Genomic DNA, 23,784 nt, shown 5'->3' on the forward strand with positions numbered 1-23,784 from the left:
CAGCAGAGGAGAGCAGAGCAGGAGCGAGTTCCAAAAATAGGGGACAGTGAAGACCTCGGGTTTCGATGGAACCAGCAGCTGGGAGACATTCTAAGTGCAGCTAGAGACACTGGCAAAGATGTACGGCTGGAGTGAGGCAGAGAAAGCAAGCTGCCTGAACGGAGCGCTGAGGGATGCTGCACAGCTGATACTGCTGACCGGGAGCCTGGGGAACTACACGGCGCAAAGTGAAGCCCATGCACACCGCTTCGGGGGCCTTGATGATCCGGACGGGCTGAAGCAGAAGCTGTGGAGCCGACTGTGACAACCAAGGGAGAGCCTGGCCAACCTTGCTTCGGATCTGGAATGGGAGAGTCGCAGAGCCTACGCGAGGTCCTCCCCTGCCGAGCAAGAGTAGCAGGCAAGGCTACAGTTCATCGAATCACTCAGGACCGGAGAGCTGAGGCGCCACCTGTGGCAGCAGCAACCCCAGACTTTGCATGCTGCACTCTGCTTGGCACAAGAATGGGAAGAAGTAATGGCAGAAGAGAGGCCAGCGAGGAGCCGACCAGCGGTCTGCCAAGCACATCCTTGCAGAATCAAGACTGAAAGCAGCACTACCCCTGATCCAGAAACTCGTCACTCTTTGCAGAGCGATGGCAGCCAGCGGCCGTCAGCTATCCAGTCCCCAGGTCCGCATCTGCTGGAACTGCAGTCAGCCTGGACACTTGTGCTATAGCCACTCCCCTCACTGACCAGTAGTCGCAACAAGGAAGGGGGCCCAACTGCACAGCTGGGGGAGGGGGGGGGGGGGGCAACAGCAGGCCCGCACCCATCGCCAGCCTGCAGAGCCCAGCCACAGTTGTGTGGTGGACGACTGTAGGGGACTTTTGACCCATTCCCATTAGTTGAAGGTTCAAGCGTGAAGGTTCAAGTGTGTTGCTGCGGCCAAATATCTACCAGCAAGCCACCGAGATACAGCATGCCCATCTGGAGCCCACTACTGTCCAACTGTGAACTGTGACCAGGCAGCTGGTGCGAATGATGGGAAAATGGCCCATGAGGATTCAGATCGGAGGCCTCACCATATGCCATGAGATGTGGGTAACAACAGTACAAGAGCCCTGCATCCTGGGGCTGGACTTTCTCTGGGGAACTGGTAGCCAGCTGCACCTCCGGGGCTCCTTAAGTTCCAGTGAGGCCTGACCCTTGCTCTGGCTATCCCAGAGGAAATAGCCAACACCCCGGGGGAGGCCTTGTGAGGGTTGTGAACCTGCTTCTCAGTGTGCCACTGCCAGATGCCTGCAGAGGGGCCCCCCGGGGCGACCCCGCAGAGGCCGGTGAGCTGCACTACCACACATCACCAGTCCACGGTCAGCCCGACCCGGACCATTAACCCAGCAATGCCACAAACTTGATTATTGATTTATATTATTTACATGAATATAATTGATCTACATTGATCAAATCTGCAACATGATGTGATCGGTAATGTGCTTTTCTGTAATACACTGGTATTGCATAATATATATATAAACAACATTTTGTAACCCTTAAGAAGAAAAAGTGTTGAAACTTTTGCAGTCATAAGAGACGTTTAGTCCTTCCTGCTTTGTACCTTCAGCGGCAAATGAGGAATATTGTAAAATGTAAGCCTGGCAGAATGGTAAGCTGGGTGAAAAGTCAGTTTTGTAACTGTGGTAGAGAAAATGTTTTGTTTGTTTTTTTTGCATTACAGAGACAGACACGAAGAGACTGTTAGGTGTGTGTGTTACCTGGCTGTTTATTAAACCATTTTATTTATCCTGTGTTATTGTATATTTCATTTTTTTTTATTGAACAACTCGTTCTTGTAAAATAAACCGTGCATTTGAGACCAGAATACTTGCCCGGATTGCTTCCTTTACCTCCATGTTACAATATCAATTTAAAATTGTGTTGCAACATAATGAATATGTTTTAATTTTCAATTCAACATCACACATTGCAAACATACCGACAAGAGTCAGTTGTGCAGTTGTTTTTTTTTTTTTTTTTTTTTTTTTTTTGGAATATGCATTGTAACCAGGTAGGATACATTCATCTCCTTCTCTGAGACAGTGACTGATTTTTTTTTTTTTAAGAACGTCTTGCTGTTTAGCTAATTGCTCAGTTTCTGGAAAAACATGTGTCGTTTCCCAATGCAATCTGGATGCAGTGTCTCAATTTGGCATAAATGAATACTTTAAATGAAATATGTGTGTTTGTTTTTTGATAATTTGTTAAATTACTATTTGCGTATTTTGCTATTTGTTTAATTAAAAAGAGGTTAAAGTTTACTAAATGCGTGTCCTTACTCTGCTACCTTGTATTATAATATAATAATCTTAGGGTGCCAATACTGTTGTCTGTGACTATTAAATCCGAGACAAGGCTTTAAAGCAAATAGATTAATTTAGGAGTGTAGACAACAGCTGTCCTTAGAATTATACAGTAAAGGAATTGTAATGTCCCTATTATTTCCATCTTAACGAGCACAGTCTCCTGAAACACAAAACTAGCTACAAATCATTGCATTATTTCCAGTAAAAAAAAGTAGCCTAGGTAATATCAGCATTCAACTGTGGGAGTTAAATAAGTTCAGAGATACATCATTCCACACCAAATTGCCCAATTAGATTTCCTGACGATACAAAAAGAAAAAAAAAAGCTTCTCACGTTTAAACATTTGGTTTGGGCTTATGCCGCACTGAAAGTCTAAAAGATTATACCGAATTACTTTGAATTTAAGACGCACTTTTTAAAACAATTTTTTCTTCTTAAAAATGGCCTGCGTCTTAAATTTGAGTATAGTGCTGCATGTATTAAAATCGCTGAGAAAAGACGAACAAAAACATCAGTGGCCGATCTCAAATCATCCATGACATACAGGCAGCTATTTTCAAAGAAATGTCATTAGCTTCCTGAGGAATTCGAAAAGCTTTTAGAATTCCACCTTGGGCAGATCGGAAATTCTGATCAGACCCCCGTAATTTTCGACATGCCAAGTAATACCACAGTTCACAAAAAGGGAGAAAAACAGTCGAGTAATCATGCCTGGAAATGAGCAGCTCATAACTAATGCCCTGTGACAGCAGACAGCCGCAAACTGTCTCCACACCATCGTTTTCTTATATGCGTAATTGAGGTTGTATCTTTGTAATGCATCTTTATTTGAGGTTTAATGTCTCCCTCAAACTGAGGGTGGGAAATTTGGGCTGCGTCTTAAATATGACACGTTTTCAGGAAATCACTGTAGGACAGCAGTCAACAGTTTAGCTTATGACCTTTTAAGGCAGCCTTGCCCTGGAACAGAGGTGCACCACACTGGTTCTTCAGAGCAGTTCAACTTCAGATTGTATAGATTCAATTCACATATCACGTAATCCTTCTACTGTTTCACAACCACCAACATTGGGTATATAGAAGAACCACATTGTAAGACATTGATAAGTGTGTTATATATGGTGAGCTTGTCAGTTTAACAAGATCTCTACTCAGGTACAGGTGGAGAGTTATGCACGTTATCAAATACACGGTGATTAGAAAGTAAGTTTACCACATCAAAAGATATGAAACTTAATTTCCCCGTATATTAGAAAATGTGTACTTTCTTCAAAGCTGAAGCCCATAAACTGCAACACATTTCTCATTGTGCTACACTATTGTCTTAAAAGCATTGTAGAAGTATTGTGTTTTGCATGCTTCTGTACCCCATGACTGATGCAATATGGTAAGCCCTCACAGGGCAAAGCCACCCATAAGTAGCTATGATCTCTTGGGAGTGGATATCAGCCTGTATCATACAGAACTGAATACGATACTATAATTCATCAGATTGATGTGCCACCACGTTATGATTAGTTACTATTTACTGTACATTGTAGAAGTGTTTTTCAAATGTTAGTTTTCAACCTGACAGGTTTTTGTTTCATTATTTTATTTTTGTATTATAGTATGGTGGAGAACATACAGGCAATCACTGTTACATACTTTAAGTCATAGTAAACACTGCTTGTGTTTACCTTAAAACCCACTGGATATAAACACATTTCAACCCCACTGTCAGAATGCTCACTCATAGTCAACCAATCTGGCCTTTTTTTTAAATAGTTAAATAACCAGTATAGTTACTGTGACATTCCTGAGAGATGTTTCGGATTGCTGTATATAGTTAGAAAAAAAAATCCATATGTATCACATTTAAAGCACTTTAACAAACACTTTAATTCAATGCAGAGGTGCCAATGAAAAACCCAGCACCAATAGCGCCTGGGGGGCAGGGGGTAGTGCACAAAACTCTGAATAAAAAAGTATTTGTTAAATATAATGTATTTAACATAATGATGCAACTACCAGCATAGACATAACAATTACTAGGTCATCTCTGTCCTTTTGGTTTGCTCTAACTTTTACATCTACATCGTACTGCTGCCAGTAATTACTGATGGCTTGATAAACTTGCTGAGAAGGACTAAGTGCAAGGAGGTTTGGAGAAACAGGCAAGACAGCATCACATGAGGGTTCTCTAGGCTGTGCTGTATTCTACTGAATCTGGGGTCTGGCTTCCTAGCTGCTGCTACTTTTGGCTTTACACCACTCTTCTTGCTGACAACGATCCCTGTCTTCTGGCCTCTCTCTGTAAAGCAAGCAATATGTGCTACACTTAAATCCCTGGACATTTTTCTTAAACATATTCTTTTTTCCATAACATATTCATTCTCCATCTTATGCAAAGCCTGTGCTAACTTGAAAATATAAGGGTAATTACACTAAAACAAATGCATCTAGTGAGTTTACACCACTTTGTACTATAAACATCTATAGTTATTAATAATGAACCAATACAATTTTGCAAAGACAGTTAGAGGACTACTTTCCCCCTTAGGATAGTGCATTACAGTATTGCTTTGTAACAGACTACTGTTATATCTTGCAATAACAGGTATTCTGGTAAACAGATGGTACATTTGCCACTTGCAGAAGAAATTTCAACAGCGTTAGGTTTCACACTGCCTGTGTCAGTGGACACCTCACTTGACGTCATAGCTGAGCCTAAACTCCAATAAAGCAATCCACATAAAGTCAGTCTTGCATCATTTAAGTCAAACGGCTTGATATAAGTATATCAACGTAAGAACTTATTGTTTAAATTAGAGAAGATTATAATCAGAGGCATAAACATGTCTTAATTCAATTAACTACAACAATTTTCCAAATGTCCTTAACACCAAGTCAACATATTTTAAAATGCTTTGACAAAGTAAAATAGTAGATACACATACTTTTGGTAGGTTCTGCCACTGTAAACAATTGCTTGCTTGGCATTTTTTTGGTTGGTGTCTCACTGAACCTAGTTCTGAACTACCTTGCTCTGAGCTACTAGAAAAAAAATACATACAAAACATGAATCAGCAAACTTGGATTTTACACTCCATGTGTCAAAGGGACATTTCTATTGACATCACAGCTAAGCCTAAACTAAAGTTGTCCACATAAGGTCACATAGTATAAGTTTTACTGATTAATATTTTAAGTATTTGAGGTTGATGATTTCTGAAAAAGATGTATAAATGACAATGTATATTTAAAGAACTGCATACCAATCAATCAATGACAAAAGTAATTAATTTATCTTTAGTGTGGATTTATGCTCAAGAAATTAAGATGCCTTTTTAAAATAAAGAGAACATATAAAGAAAAAAAAACAGTTACAACTACTTGTGGTAGTTTATGTCAACAATTGCTTGCCTGGTGTTTTTTTTTTAGCTGTGGTTGGCATCTCACTACACGTGGCTTTCTCAACTATCTTGCCTGGACCTAAAAGAAAAAAACGACGTTCTGAAGTGCAACTAGCTGGGGTAGGGGGAGTCGTTTTAAATATCGGATAGCTATCTTTGTTTACATTGCATAACTCCAAGAGTGCAGGTCATTGCTGCAGCAATCTATCAATGCATGAACCTAAACTCAGCCACCTTGAATACAAATTACAATTGCTGTTGCTGGTATAAGAATGAAACAACTGAATACCATTTTTAAAAACAATGATTTAAAGATTGATCAAATTCTATTACTATGAATGGTTTCTAGCTTAAACTAAGTATGGTATAAAACCATACAATTTATTTTATGACATGATCTGTCAATTAAATATTATACAGGATTTATTTGCAAAAAAAACCCAAAATCAAACATGTTAATGCAAACCTGGTGTTCACGTTTCAGTATCTTCCTTGTCCCAGTACCACAAAGGTCTTGGCATCGTTTGAGCTGTTTCTGGCGTTTACCACTTTCGTCCAAGTGATAGTATACGTCAATGAGTAGCTCATCGACTCGTTGGCAACATTTTTGAAGCTGACTGGGCTGCTATGTGAATTAAATGGCAAGGGCAGTCGTGAATGTGGATTGTGTTGTTCTTTCTTTACATAGGCAGCTACCCCTTTATGTGCACCCATCATAACAGAAGCATTGTCTGCTCCAAATACTATGCAATTTTTCTATGGTATGTTAAATGACTGCAAGTGTTTACAGTCTTGAAGATGTTTTCTCCTGTTGCCAATGTCATTGCATGACGGTAAAGGAAGAAGTTTGGTCATGAATCTGCCTCTCTGTACTGAAATACCTTACAACAGGGTACATCTGTGTCTCCATATCATTGCTGCAGTCAGTTGCAAGTGCGAAAACATTTGTTTTCATGACTGAGGCGAGATCGGTAGATGAAGTAGATGCTAAGGTTTCAATGATAACAGTAGTTTTTGTTCTTGCACACCCATATCTAGCTGCTACTTTGCTGTCAGGCAGCTTTCATCAGTGGATCTACATAATCTGCAACAGCAATAGTTAAGTTGTGCTCTAAAATAAAATTGGTGAAAAGGATCTCTGCTTTCAGAACATCGGTTTCGCTGTCTGGTGTAAAAAACGTCGATCGACCTATTATCTTGGGCTGCCTTTGCATTTCTTTCATGTTTCATATTCATTTTCATTGTTTATTCAATACTCACAGTAAGCATAAAACTGATTTTTTACTTAATAAAGGAAAACTTTGTGTACTCATCCTTGAATTTTAGTGTTTGTCCATGTCTTTTTGGAAGTTGTCGCCATTGTTCAGAGACGTGCAATAATTCGTGCAGTTCAAACCAATGCCGGAAATCTGAGACAGGCAGAGGCTGCAAGTACTGTATTTTGTGATCTTCAACCCACCTCTTCTGACTTCTGATTCAACGCATTGACTAAACCAAATCACATGCTCAGTAATGTCACTGGAGCACAGAGACAGCCCCTCCCCCCTTCCACCCCGCATAGTAAGGGAGAAGGAAAAAAAAAAAAAGCAAGGAACATATTTAACCTGTATTGTGATACTACTGAAAATAACGTAGTATTAGCATCTTTGCCCGTAGCAAAGGGTCAAAAACCGTAGCTACTACGGTTAAACCCCAGAAGTTGGCACCTCTGTTAATAAGCTAGTTGCTCTGAATCACATAATTATCTTCATTTGTCCCTGTGGTCTCTTAATGGTGATGCTTGTGGCAATAAAGAGAATACAAGCAATGTTTTTTTTTGTTTGTTTGTTTTTTCAGAACATTTATTTAACTGAAGTCTTTAAGAGGAGCTTGAAGCTGCAACAGCAGCTCTCTTGGGCTTGGGGGTTGTTCCTTCACGGAATCCATTCCTGCAAAATAAATCAGCTATTAGAACAATAATCTATAAAAGAGATCCACCAAACATGTGCTCATGGCATTTACAGCTTATCTCAGTAAAAACATTGAAATCACTGTGATATCATTTGTTCAGACATTTATTTTGAGACATCACCGATAAGCTGAATGGCCAAACCAACATTATTATTATTATTTATTTCTTAGCAGACGCCCTTATCCAGGGCGACTTACAATTGTTACAACATATCACATTATACATTATTTCACATTATTTTTACATACAATTACCCATTTATACAGTTGGGTTTTTACTGGAGCAATCTAGGTAAAGTACCTTGCTCAAGGGTACAACAGCAGTGTCCCCACTGGGGATTGAACCCACAAACCTCCGGTCAAGAGTCCAGAGCCCTAACCACTACTCCACACTTTTAGAGTGCCAGTTTAGTTCCCAGTACTGATGCAATATCTCCTTTCAATTATCACAGACAACCAAAAAGCAAGATCCTATCCCAACAGGACAGGGACAAGATTCATGAGACATTGCTTTTGGTAACCAATTCAGTTTAATTGGATGTTCATAAAGCATACATGGGGACTTGCACGTAACTATTTTGAAGGGGTAATCCGTCTAACAGCATCAAACATATAATCTTACAGTTTGAGTTTTTGCATAGGTTGAGGTCCTTTATTTTTGACCTTGGCAAAGAACTACTGAAAGCAGTAAATAACTTTGCCCCATGCTCACACACTTTAGGCAGACGAAAAACCAAAATAAGACTTTACTGTTAGGCAGAAACTAATGTTTAGAATGTATGCATCATCTATTAAAAGTTATTCAATGTACTGTCTTACAATAATAAAACACCCAGGACACCCTTGCAGGTCACACTTCCTTAACTGCTAGAATACCAAAATGACTGAAATTCTCACCTGAATCTGCGGTACACAACTTTCAGGTGCCTCATACGTCCAGTTCCAGTGGTGTTACGTCTCTTGGCCTTGGCACTCCAGTTGTCTGTCAACATAAAAAAAATGAATTTGTTTAGGAATCTTTAAACCACAAGACACACAGCGGGGAAAAACTACTTGAACGGTCAGTTTGACCATCTGGGCAATCTAGCATCTTATAAACCAGTGTAAAACTCATTTGGATGTTTGCTTGTAGTAAAGAAACAAAAAAACAGCTATTCCTAATCAACAAAACTTTGCATACACCGAGTAAGCCGACTGGAGTCTTGTACAGAATCTGAGTAATTAAAGTGCACATCTCATCACTTCATATGTTGGTTTTTACACCCCGCCTCCCCCCAGAACACCATCACTGCAATGAACACATGTTGGCATGTTTTGATGCGTTGTACCTGCGTAAGAAAATCTACAAATTACATGTTGTATTCCATTTAGTAAACACACAAATAAACATTTGAATGGTCATAGTACCAGGCCAAAATCCCAGGTTCTATAGCAACAAATACATTAATATAATTTGTCACTGTCTTATAATTCCTATATATATTTTCGAAACTATCAATTTGATGGGCAAACCAAAAAGATTCAGATACAAAATACAAACGCATGACAAGCACCCAGGTCTAAATCATAAGCAGGTTTGACCAACGTTTTTGTACAAGACAAGCCATCATGCAATATGTTCATGCTGTTTAGGCACATTCACGCCTAAGTAAATACTTACACTTTCTCTTGCGCTTGGCGGGGTAACCACATTTTCCACAGGTTGATTTTTGGAGATGGTAAGCCTTGGAGCCACACCTGCGACACAGTGCGTGCGTCTTGTTGCGACGCTTACCGAATGACGATGTTCCCTTCGTCTGTATGATGAATGAAAACAATGTAAATATTGAGTTTTGCATGCAGTATCTTAAAAACCTACTGCAATGGATGTGGAACGTCTTATCTCAGCATCAATTTTGGAATCACTTGATTTCATATGTTCAGACATTTATTTTTAAACATCACTGATAAGACTTTTATAAATGATATTAAGCACGGACTTCACTGGCCTCCTTACACTCTGTTGGCACTAAGGAAGGCCAGGACCACTGCACTGTCTACACACACATGCCACTACATCAATTTTCTACTCATGACTTAAAACTATCCCGAGTTTATATAACATTGCATTACATACCGCAGCAAATACTAACACCCCTTGGTACGACCTGAAGAGAATGTGTATTACATACGTTTTTCCCCCATTGAAAAGACTTAAAAACAATTAGTTCCACCATGCATCAGACAGATTAATTTTCTCTAAGTAAGTTAGCGTATGATAATGAACTCTCGCTTAAGAAATGGCAGAGCATGCATTTGCCAAAAGAGGCCTAATCGACCGAGTTATTCAATTATTAAAACAGGTTGAATTCAATACAAGGGGTAACTTATGTTTTAACTACTCTAAATCGAAAAGCAAAATTAAAAGAAAAAAATTGCTACTAAATCTACGGTCTCTTCAATGGCTTTACTATTCGGTACTTGTTCACAACCAGTTGGGGGACACAGTAAACCCATGTACACTTCAAACCTTTTAAAATATTAAAACATCAAACCATCCTCTGCAATAACATGGAATATCACATTCCTGTGTTTTATTCTAGCATTGTGGAACATATTTGGTGCCATAAACCATGTTAACATGTAGATGTTTTAAGATCCAACACTACGCTGCTTTTTCAAACTCACCATCTTCCTCCACAAGCTGACACGATAGAGACCGGAACATAGGCAGGAGTTCCGCTATATCAATACCGTCTGCTTCCGGTGCTGCATAGAAACACGTTCCCCCTCTTAACTGTGGGCGCGTTAAGTAAGTGACACGCTCAGAAAGCACACTGAGCAGATTTAAATGATTTAACGCTCTGCTCCACGACAGTGCTGAGCGACTTTTAAAAATGGCGAATAATAATTATTTACTTGTTTGTGTTTCTGAGGTGATGGTAGATAAAATGGCCCCGTGTGAAGTTACTGTCCCCTGCTGTACCTCGCTGAGTTTGGACTGAACCTCATATCTGGCTGTGTTTAATACCGGCAATACCGACGTTAATAATGAAAATTATGAATAATATTAATACTACAAGCCTAATAATAATACATTAATAACTATAAAACAGCTCTACATTTAAAAAAAAAAGAAATTAAATGATACAAATTCGAAAACAAGAATTTTTACCATCTTATTTAGCCAATTTAATACATAACTTCATAAGTCGAAACCAGTTCATCGTTCTTGACAAACGTATTTGTCAATCCTGCCTGTCATCTCCACTTGTTTCCTGCAGGTGTCCATTCCGTCCGCTCACTCTGATCACTGATGAAAAATGCTCAGGAGCGATCTGAGCGAGTCGTTAAGTTGATTTTTTTACTGAGCCGCTCTGACCCGCTCACTTACTTAACGCACCCACTATATTTTTGCAAGCAACTGGTGTAGGTATATTATATATTATTATTTGCTAAAATATACCGATGGAACTCTTTCTACAGTAAATATATTAACCAGATTTGAATATTAAAATCTGTATTTTAATCCTGCTTTCTTTATATATTTGTTGACAAAATCTGAAATATTATTATTATTTATTTCTTAGCAGACGCCCTTATCCAGGGCGATTTACAATCGTAAGCAAATACAAAATCTGAAATACTGTCAAACTGCTACGAACTTAATTTATACTGTTTTTCTTTTTTTTTTTCCAGCAATTTAATACGTCAATCTGAGTCAGATTATAAATTATTTATATGTATGGCATGCTTTATTACGCTTATAATTTTTAATATCACTATTTTGTTATGTTTGATTTTCTTTTATATATCTTTAAAAATAAAATATATAATTTGAAAAATATAAAATGTCAATTAAAATATTACAATAACTTTAAAAACAAATAACTACAAAGTGTTATTACAAAACATTAAACATGTAAACAATTAAACAAAAAAAATTCCCCACTACTCTGTACAACTAAATACAACTTGTAAAATCATTCAGTTGAAATTTGAATGTCAAAATTTTTTTTTTAATTATTATTATTTTCCAACAACACATATTCTACTAGTTATTGTGAACGAGCCATTAATCAGTAAAATATCAGTATATCCAAACATTTTAATAAATCATTTACCGATATGTTAGATTCATCAGTTTGATTAATAACATGATTTAGTTACTATTGAAACATATCACAGTACTCAATATTTTACATGTTAGTAGCTAAGTATTCACAAAAACGATCAATTGAATTTTTAAATGAATGTTATCAAATACAAAAGTTAATATGAAAACGTTTCTACAAAAGAAATAAGCCATTCCAGAACCTCAAAACTGAGCCCACGGTACAAATGCATTCAAACTCCTGTAGCTGCCTTTTTTGTTCTTTATACTTTGCAAAACGTATTCTGTGGTAGCGGATTCGACATATTGTAATTTTATTAAGACTGAACACACTTTTAACATCTGCCAGCAGAGCGATCACATGACCTTAATACTGCCCTATTGTCAGAGCTCTCGCTCTACATCCCGCCTACAGGTAAGCAATCTGTTAGCTCTGATTTGTGAAGTTCTGCTGTGATTGACATTACACTTCAAAAGAACAGCAAGCGAGTACCACAGCTACATTAAAAAAAAAAAAAAACAGGTAAAGTCAACCTAATTATGTAACATCACATTTTTTTTATAACCGGGAACCAATGACATGGCAAAACATTACAGGCCTAGAAACAAAGCAATAGAGTTAACAATAAAAAAAGAAAGAGCCGCTCAGATAGGTAAGAAAACAAGGGCTTCAAAACACTAAAATGGTATGCGTGCTCTAAAACTAACAAGACATTTTCTATCCATTTATTGTACCAAAAGATACATTGTGTACACACTGCTGACCCCTTAGGGTACACAAGGAATTGAGTTGCTGTTCAAACGGTTTCTTCTTAAAATACATTTGAGAGTCACTCAAACTGACAATTTGGATTAGCAGATCCATCCTTTCAGTATATTTTAAACCCTGTTTCGTTCACATTGCAGTTTTTGATTTTTGAGGACACATATGCCCCTTGTATCCTAAAGCAGGGTTTCCCAATCCTGGTCCTGGGAACCCACTGCATCTGCTGGTTTTCATTCCAACTAAGTTATCAATTACTTAATTGAACCCTTAATTGGACTATTTATTAGCTTAATAAGCTTTTATTAGCTTATTTTTAGTTTTTATACAGTTGGAGATTCCAAGTTAGCTCTACAATTTTACAAGTAACTTGAAATCGGCAATCAGAGAATTTTATAGTATAGGAATAAGCTGCATATGGATATTGTTTACACTATATAACAATATATTTAAATATGCTTGCAAACAAGACCATAACCAGAGCTGACAATCTACCGAGGTCAAACTTAGGTTTCACGCTACAGCTGGCAGTATTTATATGACTTCTTGGTATTTACTATTCAACCTCCAAATCTATGTTACACTGCAAACCAACAGACAAAATGAAGGAGTCTTTTGTACTTTAACAGAATTTTTACATGAGTATCAGCATTGATGATGCAAAAAAAAAAAACAACAACTGAGGACACAACCTCAGTGTTCTCATAGCTAGTTATGGCCATGCGCTTGCAGACTACCAGTAGTAAAATAAGCACCTATTTTCCAAATCCACTAATACAAACGCCATCAGAGGGTGCAGCTGTACCATTTTCAATACAGGATAGTTTAGAGGGTGAAGTTTACTGGCAACACTATAATAAAATAGAAACTAGACTAGGGATCTCAAAGGGTCAAGCTTCAGCAGTTTGGATCCCCTGTGGGGCTGGTTAAGAAATGCTTTAAGATCCTCTTTCACCGTCATGCAATTATTTCCATTATATCGGTGACCGTTGATACTGTTACTGGTATTTGTACTAAACAGGGATTGGTCTTTTTCTTCTTGCTTTCACTTGCCAGTTTGTAAATGCAGCAACTCCATCAGCACTTACACTACATTTTTACTGCAGATTAAAAATGTGTGCATTCAAAAAAAATAATATATATATATATATATATATATATATATATATATATATATATATATATATGTAATGTTTTTATTTTTTGTTATTTTCACAGCAAGTCTAAGTCCATGGTGTTATTTTAGTTGATTTTACAACAAAAGAGCTGGTCTTTATGTGGTCCTGTCTGTTGTATTGTACTTAATCTCCCCCTCCCCCACGTAAGATGGCTACCGTGGTTTGCATACTGCTGCATGTAGTTTATATTGGTTACACCCTATATTTTTTAATACTTGATTTTAACAGTGTTTTACTATATGTGTGATTGATCTTGCTTACCTGTGTTTTACCATGATCCCACTATGCTACATTCAATGCAGTACTTTTCTTTTCTACTGTTTACACTTTACAAGTAACCTTATTCACAGTAGTGAAAAAAAACTGCTTTTACTCTAAATACTGAACAAAACATTATGGAAAATCTCAGGTATTTCAACAGATATGTCAAAATCACATAAAATAGAATTCTACCAGTTAGTTAATCTTGTTATTCTTTGTAAAGAAGCAACATATGTAGTAAATTAAGATGGAATGTCATGAAACTGTCAGGTTTTATTAATTACTCCTGTGGTCACTCGTAGTAACTGTAGCTGCATTCAATTAATTCCTGCAATTCCATTGCTGAACACACAGACCGTTACTTGAGTTGGACAAAAGCTCACTTTTTTTCTTTACAAAAAACCCCCAAAATAAACAAACAAAAAAAACACAATTCTATTGATGTTTGTAACAGTTTGACACTGAACCTTTTCCAGGCAGTCGGTTTTCTGTATTTTAAACAAGTACTGTAACATGCACTCCTGCTGCCTTATTCACAGCCTGGAGAACTTCCTGGAATACTCTTGAACCTTAACAAATTGTGTCACATATACTTTTCAGTCAACATCACATTGTCAGTGTCAGTCTATACGAGAGATACATGCACACAAACCCAGTTTTCTCCTTTGCACCAGGGGCCTTGAGTTCATGTATGCATTTGTGTGAGAATCAGGCACCGGTAATATTTTCCTGGGGGGCTTGGGGGGCTTGGGGGGTGGGCGTCAACTTCTCAACCTTCAGTGGGGGTCCTGGGGTTAGGTTCACATCAACACACATACAGTTATCTTGCATGAAAGACGATTATTGTTTCCTATATCACTGATTCTTGTCTGATGTCTGCAGGCTGCAGCTATAAAGACATTCCTTGACCTTGAGGATGTGCTTGCTTGTCTTTTAATGCCACCCTGAAATGCCCTAGTGATGCCATATGAAGTTAGAAAAGGAAATACCACGGTTTACCTTGTGGGGGTGCAATATACAATTTGTGTTGGTAAATCCAGCAGGGTGTGTAAATTAAATAGAATTATTTGATCCATAAAGGGCACTTCTGCTGCTGCCTTGCTGGAGGCAGATCACATGCCTCCTTCTCTGCACATCAGATCTCTCCAGGGGTCAATGTCCTTGTCAGTGATATTTCTGAAAGGCCTATTTCTGCAGTGGCAGAAACATTGCTTGTTATGTCTTTTGTGTTCTCTTAACACCAACATACTGTATTTTAAACTTTACAAATGAGAAAGAATTTGGTATTACCATACCTGCTGTGTTGACTTTGTTACACAGGCTGACATACTGTATTGCATTTTGATAGAGGTCAGTTGGAGGTATTTGCTGATGATTTTGGACTGACATAAGTCCAATTTAGCTGGTGCTTTTAAAATCTTAAAAAGGTACATTTTCCAAATGTAATCTATCAAATATTGACTTATTTTTGTACCGGTGAAATTTACCTTAATTCTGCCAATCTGAAGATGAATTCCTGTGCATTAAATAAGATATGTAGTTGAAAAAACAACTTCACTCGTTCATGAATAAAGTATGCACTATAGAGCACAAAAAGCTAGCAGGTAGCAAAAGGAAACTACAGAGAAGAGATGGTATGATTGCCATCTTGCTGTCCCTTTCTACCTGCAGCACAAAGGAATACCCACTAGAAACTGTCTTCAGGGCATCAGATAATTCTTAAGGGTTAGGTTTAGGGTTAGATATTGGGTTAGGGTTAGGTTTGAGGGCTGGGGTTGCTTAAGGTTAGGGTTGGGGTTGGGGTTGGGTTTGGGTTAGGGTCAGGGTGGGTTGGTGTCGGAGAGGTGCCGAGCTCTGGAAGTGAAAGGTGGGAGTGCTTGGCAAATGCCCTAGAATCATGTGATGCCCGGAGGACAGTTTCTAGTGGATATTCCTTTACTCTACCTTTCTACCCAGTTATGCCAACTGCTTTGTGATAGTATATAATCCTGGTGAAACAGAATGAAAGGTCAGAATCATGTGATTTCTCTGAAATCAGAAAACACAGACACATGATCAAACAACAATGCTCAAGATCAGTTAAATTTAATTAATCAGAATATTGGAGCACATGATGAAATGATGAGACCATTTTGTTTTTTGCAGTTTTTAAACAGGAAACAGTCAATATTTATATGTATGGATCTCATCTTGATTTATCTTATGTATTTATTAAATAGAATTGTTAATATGTGTGATTAATTTCTCTGCTTATGACAAATGCTGGAATGGTAGCACTGGAGACTGGAGTCTATTCATAACATAAGCAGTAACAAGAGAATGCTTCAGGCCTGCCCTCAATTGATGAGGGAACAGTTCTGTCTCTCCAGTAATCCACATTTGGTAAACCACTTTAGGATTTTATGACATCATAATGTTTATTGTGCAATTAAATTAATAATTTTGTGGCCATATAACCTCCAGCTATAACTAAGACACCATTAATGATACATACTTCACATATCCTGCGCCTTACAGCTATACTACTTTGCACCAATCCACTGTGCTCCATGTTTTAAACTATTCAGATTCCAGCTTTGTTACAGTATGAAGATGCTTTATTTTAGTTCACACCCCATTCTAATTACAAATACAAAAAAGCAACTCTGAAATACAGTATAACACAATTTTCTATTGTTCAAATGGATTGGAGATGTAATGAATCATGTATAATGCTTAGTCTACCCTAATATTAACCTTAAGAACATAATACAAAAATTATTGACTTTAAGAGCAAAAAACCATGGTGATCCCTTTAAGATTATCTGCTTGTGTAATCAAATCTCAGCTCTGTGATGTTGATTCTTGTAATGCTGTCTCGCTCCACCTTTGTCAATAGCCTAGTGTACAGTATAGAAAAAAACACAGTATCTGTAGTCTTGATTATTCTGAAGATCTTTTTTATGCAGGTCAGAGAAAAAGAGAAAAAGACTAAAATGATAAGGGTTTTCTGACTGTAATTAGTTTGGGGGACTGATGAAAAAAACACACAGTACACATAATAAAAGTGCATTATTATTATTATTATTGTTGTTGTTGTTGTTGTTGTGATGATAATAACTTGAAAATATACAATCAAAGTCTTTAAATTATGTTTAAAAATTAAGTGAACACAAAATTAACATTTTCTAATACACACTTTAAAAATGTAGATAGGATCACAGAATAATAATAATGATAATAATAATAATAATAAAATAGAGATCAGTGGTGTGTAAATCAGTCAATGATTTCACGCTGCCATACATATCTTGAGTCTGCAATAAATCAGTATGTAGGAGGTGCCAACAGCTGTCCTTGAAGAGATGCAACTGTGACCTTGTTTATACAGATGGCAAGAGGAACAGACCAAATGAACAATATAGACCAAACCTTGACAGGACATTTGTGAGCCTAAAAAGCTAGCTCGCTCCTAATTGTTTAAAACCTTGATATTAAAAACAATGACAGTGACATGCAAATGACTAGCCATACCCTGTACTGTTCTAGGAAGGCGTTTATGTGATGCACCCACATGATAATGCATACATGTAATAGCAAATCCCAGTCACGTCTAGAAGCAAATGCCTACTATGGATCATTGAACTAAATTCGAGAGAGAGAGAGAGAGAGAGAGAGAGAGAGAGAGAGAGAGAGAGAGAGAGAGAGAGAGAGAGAGAGAGAGAGAGAGAGAGAGAGGCAGATCGCTGCAAGTGTAATGCAGTAACCGAGGTTCCTCATTTGCCAGTTTTTACAGTTTATGCTGGGTGAGATGATAGAGAAGATTTTAAACACCTTTGCGTGCCGAATCCATTTAGGTCCAAGAAGACGTCCTGAATAAGGGGTTGGCAGTATTTTCACAGCCTCACTCTGTACCTGCTTTGGAACACGAACATTATCATGAAAAAACAGCAATGCTAGTTTACAGATGCTCATTTAAGACGATGACCTTGGCTAAACGTGTGTTCCGGTGACTGAATCCAATGCGTTCGACTTTTCAATACAATAAGGACACTTTCTGGTTTTAAGTCTGAATCATAGGCTAAAGAATGCGGTACTCAGACACTTCGAGCAGAGATGTGCTGGGTAACAGATCGCTCTGTTTTTTTTTTATTTGTGCGTTTGGTCTAGTAACCTTATTGCAGCAGATCATCTACGGGAAGAACTACATTAAGAGGTAGGTGGTTACAGTACTCTATGTATCTTCTGTCAAAAGTTAGTTTCTGGTTAGTTACTAACAGTTGCAAAGTGCTTGCCAAAATGATTTAAGATAATTAACAAGAACAGCATTATGTTACTTAATATTATTATAGATTTAAATACATCGTTGACCAAAATATGTCAATGCAACCCTCACGCTGAAAAACGCATTTTCAATTTACAGATTACCATAACAATTTGCATTGAGTATCATGGATGTACATAAATAATGTACATTAGCAGTGGGTATATTTATTGTTTATGAGTAGTACATGCGTGGCGCACAAGTAATGCATTATACTGCAGTACTGTTTAATATATCCGTGTAAGGCATAAACCAGATTTGTGCATGTACCAGGGTTACAGACTTGTTGTCATGGTGACCTTTCTGTTTCAATTTTAAATTAATTTCTGTGCACCCCTGACACGATGTATTCATTAGGCATAATTAACATCTCTAATTCCCTAAGTAGCTGATGTCTGCTGTAGTATGGTAAAATTGTAAAGAAAGAAACCCACATAACATCAAGTGTCTTTAATATAGCATATATAAGGTATATGTGGGTAATCACGTTTACCATCAGCAGTACGATGCTTGACCTGGATGGCAAGCTTTTCCCTAGATACTGAGCTACTAGGGAGGACAGTTGTTTCTACATATTTTGTATTTATGTTACTGATGTTTATTCGTTGTACAGCATGCCACTTTTTCATTCGCATGTCTTAAATCTTTGTAGTGTAGCAGGGATTTATAATATCACAGACCATGTTGAGAACCACAGGGATATTTGCACTTGCACTGGTGGTTCAGTTACCTTGACTCAAATATCCTGGCTTGTTACCCTTAAGAAGGTCAAAACAACCAAACTATGAGTTTAATGTGCCATCAAGGCCCTGTGGTGTTCAATGTGTTGAAGGTTTTGTTTTTGTTGTTGTTGTTTTTACTAATGATTTCATATTATTTGGAAATTTGTATTGGACTATACCATTCAAAAAAGGCGGTATGCTAAATTGCTTGTTTTATTTGTTTGAGCAGGGTATTATAGGGTGGTCAAGTTGATCAAATTATCCCAAACAATCACTGACATCAGCTCTCCTGATCAGTAGCTGTTTCAGTCAGAGACTAATTTTGACACTGTAGGAGCTACATGATTTCCATACAGTTCTGTGGTTGTGGTTCCTTTGTGTCCCAATACTACTTTACATATTTCTGGTTTGATAACCTCAGGCCTGTTTTATCCTTTCTGGAAAAATTGTGCTTGTGAAGATTCAGTGTAAACAGCTTTGCTTAAGAAACCTTGAAACAAAGTGTGCTGAAGAGACCTTGAAACATATGTGTCCTAGTTTTGTACAATTTTTAGATTTTTTTGTCCTTTCAAATAATTAAAGACTGGAGTAAATGGTTTTAAAATATACCCCTTTTTAGTTTGTTTCATGGTGTCACCCACAGTGTGCCTCATATTGACAAGGAGAAAGCCATCTTCATACCTGAAAGGGTGGTGTGTGAGAGGCTAGGGACCAGCAGTTCCACAGTTGTATTTTGTAGTGGGCACATTTTGTCTGAAAGGCCGTGCGGCCAGCAAGCTTTTGGGATTTGGAAGAATAGTTACATATCTTCACATTGGCAGTGTTTGAAACAAGCCTTAATTCAGAGCCCACATCTTCAGGGGCCAGAACAGTACCTTTAGATGCTACTATATCTGGCTGAAGAAAAGCCTCTGCAAGCTTCTGCCTTGAACATATTTATTCTCTATTTCCGTTATCATACCTTTTATCCGTTCAGTATTGGATCCCACTGCATATAAATTTTTCACATTGGCTCGATGAAGCTATGTTTTCCTTGTGATCTGCAGCTGGTAGAGGATGGAACCTCACTGTGAACAGACGCCATGGATTTTCTCTTTAGTTATTATTTCATATTCAACCCTAAATTCTGTTGACCTATTTGTATATTCTGTCTAGTGAAACAGTAATCGTTTTGCACACGCGTAAATTGTCAGGCTCCTTTTAAAAAAAAAAAGTGTTGAGGGAGGTTTTACTTTTTATAATAAAATAGGGAATGGGTAACGGGTGTGACATATAACAGGTATACTGTAGAATGAGGGAAATAGCTATGTCCCACTTTCCATGACATAGTGTAATCTATATAATGGATCATGTGATGGTGTTGAGGTCATTTAAATCTATGCCAGATGTATATGTGCAGCCAGCAATTTATACATATTAAAAATAACTGTTCATGTTATTTAAAAATACAAAATAAAGTATTTTTTTACAACATTAGTAAGAAATGACAAATAAGCATTTTTAAAAACAGCTTGGCCTCTACTCTAAAGAAAGTTCAAGGCAATGACAGATTATATAATGATTTAAAACAGTATTAACTCAGAACATTTTTTACCTTTACATTATATTCGTCTGAGAAAATGTGTCTTGCTTCAAAGTTAGCTTCAAAATGTTACTTATATGCCTGTTACTTAGTTAAAGACAGCATGGTTTTATAAGAAAAAGTGTTAACAAACCAAATAATATTTTTTAAATCTGTATTCCTACATAACAGCACAATGTAACTGAAGATGTGCCTGCCAGTATATTCAACATATAATCTACAGAGGAATTTTAAAGATCTAGACTAAAGGTCTGCCTCAAGTGTGTCAAAGGGGTTACACTGGGGAAGCTTGTGTCCTCTTGGCCATGAATCATGTGACAAAGTGCCTGGCTTTGGTCCCCATGGCAATTTATTGAAAACAAAGAAGAATTTATCCACCTAGACAGGTGACCATCTTACCCCCTAAATACTCCTTGAGGACTCTAATCTTATGCACCTGGGATTGAGCCCACAACTGCAGAAGGCATCTGTGCTGTTTCAGAAATTACCTAAAAGGTCTGCTTGCTCTTGAAACATGCATTTGAAAGGCTTTAAGAGAAATAGCACTTTAACCTGTTTCCCACATGCATTATTCATGAGTCTGTTTAATTTTAGTACCTCAGTAAATCTAATCTCCTCAAGGGAAAGGTTAGCTGCAACTGTGATTTCAATGACCTTGACTTACTTGAGTAAAAAGAGTATTTATTTATTTTTTTATTTTGGTTGTCAGCATATAAATATAAAAGCTTACTGGTCTTATTTCTGGAACTTACACAGCTAACCTTCTTTGAAAAAATAGTTACCTTTTTAAACTACATAAAAAATAATAATCTTAGCACCATGATCCTGATTTTAAATTATAAAAATCCAACAAACTAAAATTATATATATATATTATTATTATTATTTATTTCTTAGCAGACGCCCTTATCCAGGGCGACTTACAATTGTTACAAGATATCACAATATACATTATTTCACATACAATTACCCATTTATACAACTGGGTTTTTACTGGAGAAATCTAGGTAAAGTACCTTGCTCAAGGGTACAACAGCAGTGTCCCCCCACTGGGGATTGAACCCACAACCCTCCGGTCAAGAGTCCAGAGCCCTAACCACTACTCCACACTGCTGCCCAGTAAATTATAAAAATCCAACAAACTAAAATTACCTGGAGAAATGTTCGTTATATCAGGTTGTTCAATATAGGGCAGCAGTGTGGAGTAGTGGTTAGGGCTCTGGACTCTTGACCGGAGGGTCGTGGGTTCAATCCCTGGTAGGGGACACTGCTGCTGTACCCTTGAGCAAGGTACTTTACCTAGATTGCTTCTGTAAAAACCAACTGTATAAATGGGTAATTGTATGTAAAAATAATGTGATATCTTGTAACAATTGTAAGTCGCCCTGGATAAGAGCATCTGCTAAGAAATAAATAATAATAATATAGTAGGCTATAATGAAGAAACGCCCAAATTGAATTGAACATCTTTATATAGTATACAGTAGTTCTTTCAAGACAACTTCACATTGATCAACATTTAAACTGTATATTTAAAGAAAATGAAAAAAAATGCATTTGTATGTTGAATACAGTAATTGCATGCCTGTCTCTTGAAAAGCATAGACTGCTTCATATTTTTCGTGCTTTTCTCAATGCACACTGTTTCAATCTTGTTACTTCCTCACGCCTGTTGCCATGGTAGCAGTTTGTGTGAAGGTGCCAACGGTGGCATACGTCACACATGATTCGCACTACAATAGGTTATCTATGAATCAGCCTTATCTTCGATTTAGCCTACCAAGGTTTTCACTGAGAGAATAACACATTCACACTGGAGACCGTTCAGTGTCAGTCACTACCAAGATCGTTTTATCTGGGTAGATTTTGTAAAAGTGATCGTTCTATAGGGCTAATTTCCATTGAACAAAATGGTTCTTACTGCTTGGATCGTTAAAAAAGGGGGTTCGTTATAGTGAAGTTAGTGCGTGTGTGTGTGTGTGTGTGTTTATATATATATATATATATATATAAATAAATAAATAAATAAATACACAGTATACAGTCTATATCTATCTATATATCTATCTATCTATCTATATATATATATATATATATTGTAACATAGCAGGGAGGGGGTTAAAATCCTCCCTGCGTAAGACATGTGCGCAGGCACATTTTTGTTAGTTTGCTTTATTGTTTAATTGATTTGTTAATTGTTTTATTGTTTAATTATCCCCTGCATCTGGTGATTATTATTAAATTAGAGCCAGGTGCAGGGTATAAAAGAGAAGCAGTTAGTCTGCTCAGGGCTGCTGAGGAGAAGAAGGCAGAAGAGGTGCTCTGCTTCCAAGCAGTCATCCAAAAGACGAAAAGTACGTTTAAAGAAGAGTGTTTTGGTGTTTAGCAGGTAAACGGCTTAGCCGTCTTGCCATTTAGTTGAGGTCCTGCGTGTTCAGTTAGTGCTCAGTGGAGCTAGGTGTTTGTTTTGTGTTTTATTTTGTTTTTGTGATTATTAAAAATAGCGCGTCAGGGCGTGAAAAATCAATTTCCTGTGTCTGAGTCAATTTTTAAAGGGGCAAAGAAGAGTTTGTTTATATATGGTGGCGCCCCCTAGAGACCCAGAAATGGATTTTAAAGAGTTAATCGAGCAGATCAATAGAAACACCGCTGCTCAAAAGGAGCAGACGAAGAGATGGAGAATGGAGTTAGGGCTGCCGGAGCCAAAGCCCACAGAGCTGGACCTTCTGCTCCAGAAGTGGGAGGTGTAGCTGCCGTCCCAAGAGCCCAGAGGGGAGGAGCCGCCGCTCCCAGAGCCCAGAGGGGAGGAGCCACCGTTGCCAGAGCCACCGGTGGAAGTCAAGGGGGAGGATGTGCCGCCACCCCTGCAAGCCAGTCCGGCGTTGCCGTGGGAAGTCCCTTGTCCCGGAAGTGCGGACACCGGGCCGGAAAGCCCAGACCTCCCTCCGCTTGACCTGGCTCCCAGGTCGCAGTACAGCCAGGCACAGTCGCCTGCCTGGTCCCTTGCTCCACTCCCTCTGGAATCCCAGACGTCGCTGCGCAGGAGGAAGACGTCAATGCGCAAAAGGCAGACGTCGTTGGCGCTCCCCCTGCTAGTTGCTCCGTTCCCCCTACCTACTGCTTCACTCCCCCTGGAATCCCAGACGTCGCTGCGCCGGTCCACAGCCACGTGCCTCTGCCTGCCAGTCCTGGCT

General features: G+C 38.1%; 2 protein-coding genes and 2 non-coding genes across 5 annotated transcripts in view; 1 reads left to right on the forward strand and 3 right to left on the reverse strand.

Annotated features, from left to right (window-relative positions):
- Positions 1-7,578: 7,578 nt before the first annotated feature.
- On the reverse strand, positions 7,579-10,453 carry LOC117409561 (large ribosomal subunit protein eL37). The gene is made up of 4 exons (XM_034015802.3): positions 10,356-10,453; positions 9,349-9,484; positions 8,586-8,670; positions 7,579-7,666 (listed from the first exon to the last, which is right to left on the reverse strand). Exons 1-4 carry the CDS (start codon positions 10,356-10,358, stop codon positions 7,597-7,599), a joined length of 294 nt encoding a protein of 97 aa, XP_033871693.1. The 5' UTR covers positions 10,359-10,453; the 3' UTR covers positions 7,579-7,596.
- Positions 7,740-7,818, reverse strand: LOC117409711 (small nucleolar RNA SNORD72). The gene has a single exon (XR_004545558.1). It is a non-coding gene; the product is annotated as a small nucleolar RNA SNORD72 (small nucleolar RNA).
- On the reverse strand, positions 9,564-9,641 carry LOC117409712 (small nucleolar RNA SNORD72). The gene has a single exon (XR_004545559.1). It is a non-coding gene; the product is annotated as a small nucleolar RNA SNORD72 (small nucleolar RNA).
- A 7,236-nt stretch (positions 10,454-17,689) lies between the features above and the next one.
- Positions 17,690-23,784, forward strand: part of LOC117408789 (alpha-2,8-sialyltransferase 8E) — a 42,405-nt gene continuing 36,310 nt past the window's right edge. For both annotated transcript variants that reach the window (XM_034014095.3, XM_034014096.3), the window contains exon 1: positions 17,690-18,178. In XM_034014095.3, coding sequence (XP_033869986.1) covers positions 18,051-18,178 — 128 coding nt within the window. In that variant the 5' untranslated portion in view covers positions 17,690-18,050. The remainder of the gene's footprint in view (positions 18,179-23,784) is intronic.

The sequence above is a fragment of the Acipenser ruthenus genome, chromosome 2, assembly GCF_902713425.1.
Source record: "Acipenser ruthenus chromosome 2, fAciRut3.2 maternal haplotype, whole genome shotgun sequence".
NCBI lineage: Eukaryota > Metazoa > Chordata > Actinopteri > Acipenseriformes > Acipenseridae > Acipenser > Acipenser ruthenus.